This window comes from Salvelinus sp. IW2-2015, linkage group LG20 (genome assembly GCF_002910315.2).
Source record: "Salvelinus sp. IW2-2015 linkage group LG20, ASM291031v2, whole genome shotgun sequence".
NCBI classification, from domain to species: Eukaryota; Metazoa; Chordata; class Actinopteri; order Salmoniformes; family Salmonidae; genus Salvelinus; species Salvelinus sp. IW2-2015.
The window spans coordinates 54,694,069-54,700,802 of NC_036860.1; the positions used below are offsets into that span (position 1 = coordinate 54,694,069).

The 6,734-nt window shown below is 41.6% G+C and overlaps 1 protein-coding gene across 9 annotated transcripts in view; it reads right to left on the reverse strand.

The window, feature by feature from the left end:
- The window catches only part of LOC111980524 (AP2-associated protein kinase 1-like), a 95,870-nt gene extending 93,988 nt beyond the window's left edge, over positions 1–1,882 (reverse strand). For 2 of the 9 annotated variants that reach the window (XM_024011286.2, XM_024011285.2), the window contains exon 1: positions 1,001–1,880. In XM_024011286.2, the coding sequence (XP_023867054.1) occupies positions 1,001–1,160 (160 nt within the window). In that variant the 5' untranslated portion in view covers positions 1,161–1,880. Of the gene's footprint in view, positions 1–1,000 lie in introns of all 9 variants that reach the window. The other 7 variants (XM_024011293.2, XM_024011292.2, XM_070449499.1 and 4 more) reach the window with 6 other exon arrangements.
- Between the last annotated feature and the right edge of the window lie 4,852 nt (positions 1,883–6,734).

Sequence of the window (6,734 nt, forward strand, 5' to 3'; positions counted from 1 at the left end):
ACAATTTGCAAAGGGAGTCAGGGATTAATGTCACATCACTTCCTCACATCAAGGCATTATGGTCCTGTGTGGCTCAGTTGRTATAGCATGGTGCTTGCGGAGGACAAGTAAGAAAATGTAGGCACTCACTACTGTAAGTCGCTCTGGATAAGAGTGTCTGCTAAATTACTAAAATGTAAATGTACAATTATCTTCAGATTCTTTGGACTTCACTACCAAGTACCTGAGTGATATCAAACGATCAGCAACTTGATCTGTATGGTATTGGGTTGTAAAAATTACAAAAATACCAGGTTTAATGTGCCCAATGGACTTTTGTTTAAGAGTAAAATTTCTTTGACACCCCAAACATCTCTCTCAGTGGTCTTCAGTACCTGAAAATTAGCTATCATTCCTAGTGAGCCTCTTCTCATGTCCATGGTCACTAATTTTAATAATTCATAGAACACCGAAAACAGACAGTTCCTGAGTCCATTTAAGTGCCTAATACGTAAGGGGATTTCCTGCCAACGAATTTACCAAATGAAGCTGCTGCTCCAACAATGACAGAGCTGTCAGTCATTTGACTGATATGACATAAGTCACATCTTGCAGCAGCCACACACTTGATCCTCAAAACTGATGCCATGAAAGCCACACTACAAACATGGCACGATGGCTTATCCATCTACAGTGAAATGGTCATTGGGCTGGGTGTGTCAAATGTAGGAGTATCAGGAATAGGAGTACATCATGTGGAAAGTTGACACAACAGTATGTCTTTACCAATGGCATACTGTAGCCATATCACACTGAAACCTAGGCCTGCCTCTGGCTTGAGCATAAATGAATTACATCATTCCATATTTCATGCAGAAGCTACCTGATTGGTAATGACTGATTGATGTTGACCATTGTTGCAGTTTGCTGTCTGACTAAAAATGTCACATGACATGTTCTCAGTCAACATGAACATCAAAACATTGTTTCCAAAAGACAAGCATCAATTCCTACATCTCACCTTCGGCCACTGTTTCTTCAATAGTGACTTGGTGCCGCCCAATAGTACATGAACGACCAATTAAATTGCCACCTGCATGGCTGGATCCACTGCTACCCCCTCCAGAACCAGGTCCAGAACTGACCAACTCCCGACGAGATGAATCAAAAAACTTCCTCATTATAGTTATGTCAGATCTCGATGATCAGGAAAAATTATCCTCACTTCGATACAGACTGCTCAAATGTCCTTGTTTACAGTTGTGCCAGTTTCACAAATGTATGTATTGTGCCAGTTTCACAAATCTTGTATTTCTGGACAAGGCCGAAGGTTTGTCTGACACAGCCAGTCTTGTTGTTTGCAGATGCCAAAACAGCTGTGATTTCTTCACCAGCACTGGCAGCAGTTAGTTATCTCATCATTGACTAAGTAGCTAGCAATCTCGGAATGACCCCTCTACTATTTGCTTGACAGACTAGATATAGAGACAAGATAGCAGACTAAAATAATTCCGCTAAACCTTGTGCAGTATTATATTTGCTATCGTCTTGGAGGACATTTCTCCATCAATACAGCTGTTCAGGGGGTTGTGGGTCCCTCCAACTCCGCGGCTAGTTTATGACATTTCATGTAGCTAAGGTTATCCAGGTTATCCTCTAAAAATTACGTCCGTTGCAATATATCCCCGGTGCAACGTGCAAATGTTACACGATCCTTCCATTTTCAATGTCTTTCGGCAAATATGATTATTTCCAAGTCTACTACAACACATCATCTAGCTAGCTACAATTAGCTAAAGGCTAGTAGGCTGCACACGGACCGCTAGCTAGCTATTTGGCAACAGGAAATGAATATCAAACTGACAGGAAATGGTCATTCCGATACTGAGTGTACCGATTGTAGCTAGATACTTTCGATCTCAGTTTGGTTTGATAGCTCCGTTAGAAAATATAGATAAATAATAGCCAGCTAGTTAGTGGTTCATGTTATGTACTCAAGCTAGGCTAAAACAAGCTTCGGCTACACGACAACATCAACATAGCTGCAGCTGCCTGCTAAGGCTTTACAGCAGTGGAGTCATGATATCTATTTCTACGATTGGGGGGGCACTGGTGGGGAGCATCTATAGCATCCAATTTGCGACAGATTTTAATAAGAATATTCTCAAATGCATAAAAAAAATGCGCATTTCCCACCAGATATATGTTTCTATCAAACTGACTTTTTACAGATGAAAGGCAGTGCGGGATGACTTGGTGCACATACAACTTGTACCGTTACATTCCCATGTAGGCTACCGAATGAAAAAGACAGGTTAAATGAGTTTCCATCGCATGTTCAACTCTACTGATGGTTTTGTCATAAAACTGTTATATTGAAAATGTGCCCAATCTTTCTTGGCACATGCGCTCTAGCCAACAGCTCGCAGATTACGTGCGTAGGCTACCCCATTATGAATTTATAATGGTTATTAAGAGCGATATTATTTATATTTTTCAAACAGCAGCCAAGCTTCGATCATCATGTCACCAGAGTAAGACACTCGATATTTCTTGGAAAAAAATTGCATCAAGCTCATCACCTTGCACATTCACCACCCTGTTTTTGATTGGATTCATTAGGATCCCCATTAGACGACGCCAATGGCGACAGCTAGGCTTACTGGGGTCCGACATATAACGAAAAAGACATTACAGACAAAATACTTTACAATTTACATTTTAAAACATTAACATGTAGTGTGAGTGCATCTATCAGTTACACATACAGTGCCTTCGGAAAGTATTCAGACCCCTGGACTTTTTCCACATGTTGTTACGTTACAGCCTTGTTCTAAAATTGATTAAATAAATAAAAATCCTTAGCAATCTAAACACTACCCCATGATGACAAAAGGAAAACAGGTTTTTAGAAATGTTTGCAAATTGATTAAAAACAGAAATACCTTATTTACATAAGTATTCAGAGCCTTTATGAAACACGAAATTGAGCTCAGGTGCATCCTGTTTCCATTGATCATCCCTGCGATGTTTCTACAACTTGATTGGAGTTCACCTGTGGTAAATTCAATTGATTGGACATGATTTGGAAAGGCACACACCTGTCTATATACAGTAAGGTCCCACAATTGACAGTGTATCTCAGAGGAATGTGGATTTGGTTCAGAAGATGTTGGTTCATCATCAGGATTCATTTTCATAGAGAAGGCAGGCTGAATCACATGTGGTGAGCGAACGACACGGGATGGTGGTTGGAAGAGCGCGCTTGTTTGAAATTGAAAAGCTTCGCGGTAGCTTTTGATGAAGAAATTAAGACGAAGCAGCTGCATTATAAGTGGGATGTACTGTTGAACGCTACATCCCGAAGGGTTCGTGCTGATTGTACGGAGATTGACAGCCGGTTAAATGGCGTCCCTTGAGAAAGTAATAACAAGTTGTGTCAGGAGAAGTTCAGTATTATCATACACTCTAAAAAGAAAAGGTTCCTCGAGTATCCTTTAGGGGTTCTACAAATTGAAACTGTGGGGGGAACCCCTATAAGTTCTTCTAAGAACCCATTTTAATGGTTCCTCGAATAACCTGTTGAATTACTTTTGGGGGTTCGTTTTTTAACCCCCCCCCCCCCCCYCCCSCTAATAATAATAACATATTTTAGTCGTCAGTGTTTATTATGATTTTGGAGGGGGGAAAGAGAGGCAGAAGAGGTCTAAGCGAGAGAGGGAGGAAGACTGTGAACTTGACTCAGTTAAAAATGTCTGGAAAAAGGGAGATGGTTTGTTAAAGAAGAATGGTAAAAAGTGTAAGCAGTGAGCTGAAGTCAGGAGGATAAATTGTGTGAATGAGGGCGAAGTATCGGAGGTGTTAGGTGTGGTGAAGTTCTCTGTGGCCATTGGCTTGCACTGAGGGTCAGGATGAAGACCGATGGAGTGAAGTTTTTGGAAAAAGTGGACCCTTGCCTTTTGGCTGATCCATTTGTGGTTTCAGGGTGTGTGGAAACAGAATTGGGTACGGTGAGTGTAACCAGAAGTGGTCTTGTCATAATTGTTTGTGTTTCTGCTGGTCAGAGGGAGAAGGCGCTCGGCGTTAAATGAATGCAAGAAATGTAAATTCTTCCCCTCTCAAAAGGGCGCCATTGAAAGAAGTGATTACTGGGGTAGCAGTAAATGTAAATGTTGACCAACTGAAGGGGAAGATTCCCGATGTTTGTGATGCTCGTCGTTTGGTGCGACGCAGACAGGGTGGTGAAACAGAGTCATTGTCTGTTCTTTTGAGTTTTAATGTTGTGTCTTTGCCCGACAAAGTGATGTTAAGATGTATGAGCTTTTGTGTCGAATACATCACGTTGTTACAGGTGTCAAGCTTATGGTCATGTGGAGGCAGTGTGTAGTCGGGTAGGTTCCTAGGTGTGAGAAGTGTGCAGAAGGGCATGAGACAAATAAATATGTATCATTGGGGAAAGTAGTGGTATGTGTTAATTATAGGGGTGCCCATGGGGCTGGGGATCAGAAATGTCCCGTGCAAGAGAGGCATGTTGAGGTTTCCAGGGTTAGAGTAGTGCAAAAGTTGTATGCTGAGGCAATGAAGAAAGTAGAGGAAGATGGGTCAAGGGGGCGGGAGTAGTGTGAGTAAAAGATCTGTACCAGTACAGAGGGATAGGCCAGTAAGTGATATGTTTCAGTAAGATTGGATTTTTAGCATTTATAGCAATGGTTATCAACTGTACTGCAGGTCAGTCGCAGAAAAATTGAGGTTGTGGTGGCAGCTGCAGAGAGGTATTTGGATGTGCGAGACTTGACATCAGAAGAGTTACCGGGTGTGTTACGTGGTGTTGTCCCATCCTTTCAGGTTGTTGGCATTGAGGTTGGGCTAAATAGATTTAAATAGTGGAGTGGGGTGATGTTATTTTTATTTCTTTTTTTGAATTTTTTTGTGAGTGTAGTGTTAGATGGTAGGGTATTTATGTATTTATTTTTTCAAGCAAAGTATAAGGGAGTTGTACTTCAGTCAACTAGGTGGCAGTAATGCAACATATTGGATATCAACCACAATTAAACCTCATTGAAGAAGAAATAGTGCATGACAGAGCGAAAACCAAGCCATGAGGTCAAAGGAATTGTCTTGTAGAGCTCAGAGACAGGATTGTGTTGAGGTACAGATCTGGGGAATTGTACCAAAATATTTCTGCAGCATTAAAGGTCCCCAAGAACACAGTGACCTCCATCATTCTTAATTGGAAGAAGTTTGGAACCACCAAGACTCTTCCTAGAGCTGGCCACCCGGCCAAACTGCGCAATTGGGGGAGAAGGGTCAGGAAGGTGACCAATAATCTGATGGTCACTCTGACAGAGCTCTAGAGTTCCTCTGTGGAGATGGAAGAACCTTTCAGAAGGACAACCATCTCTGCAGCACTCCACCAATCAGGCCTTTATGGTAGAGTGGGCCAGACGGAAGCCACTCCTTAGTAAAATGCACATGACAGCCCGCTTGGAGTTTGCCAAAAGGCACCTAAAGACTCTCAGACCATGAAAAACAAGATTCTCTGGTCTGATGACACCAAGATTGAACTCTGTCCTGAATGCCAACCGTCACATCTGGGGGAAACCTGGCACCATCCCTACCGTGAAGCATGGTGGTGGCAGCATGCTGTGGGGATGTTTTTCAGCGGCAGGGACTGAGAGACTAGTCAGGATCGAGGCAAAGATGAATGGAGCAAAGTACAGAGAGATCCTTGATGAAAACCTGCTCCAAAGCACTCAGAACCTCAGACTGGGGCAAAGGTTCACCTTCCAACAGTACAACAACCCAAAGTACACAGCCAAGATAACGCAGGAGTCTCTGAATGTCTTTGAGTGGCCCAGCCAGAGGCCAGACTAGAACCCTATCTAACATCTCTGGAGAGCCCTGAAAATAGCTGTGCAGCAACGCTCCCCATCCAACCTGACAGAGCTTGAGAGGATATGCAGAGAAGAATGGGAGAAATGCCCAAATACATGTGTGCCAAGCTTATATCGTCATACTCAAGAAGACTCTATGCTGTAATCAATGCCAAAGGTGCTTCAACAAAATACTGAGTAATGGGTCTAAATACTTATGTAAATGTGATATTTATGCGTTTTATTTGTAATACATTTGAAAAAATGTCTACACCTGGTTTTCTTTGTCATTATGGGGTATTGTGTGTAGGTTGAGGAAAATATTTCATTATATACATTTAGAATAAAGCTGTAATGTAACAAAATGTGGAAAAAGTAAAAGGGTCTGAATACCTTCCGCAAACCTGGTTTGAAAAACAAATAAAGCAACACCTCTCTACCAATTAACAACACATCATATCATCGTGTGACTCCACTATTACTTCTGGTTTTTATATCAATATTGGCGCATGAGGGCGTTTCCACCGCCATTCTTACATTATACATTTAACCGACACAAAGATCCAACAATTTTCTGTCAGCATTTATAAATTGTACCGGCATTTCATGTTTACATCACTTTTTCATGCGTCAGGTAATTCATCCGCATGAAATGGTTGTATGTGAACCCGGTTAATGAAATAAACTTTCCCCCCTATTTGTATATTCCAATCTAGTATATGGGATGACTGGCTATTTGTCCTCTTGTAGCATAATACAAATAAAATACAATAAGTATGTTGCAGAGAGATCTAGGTGGTAAGCAAAAGGCCAAGGTACCATTAAGAGAGAGATTAAGCTCTTGACTGTGAAATATAATGTGACCTGCGCTAGTGTAAGTAT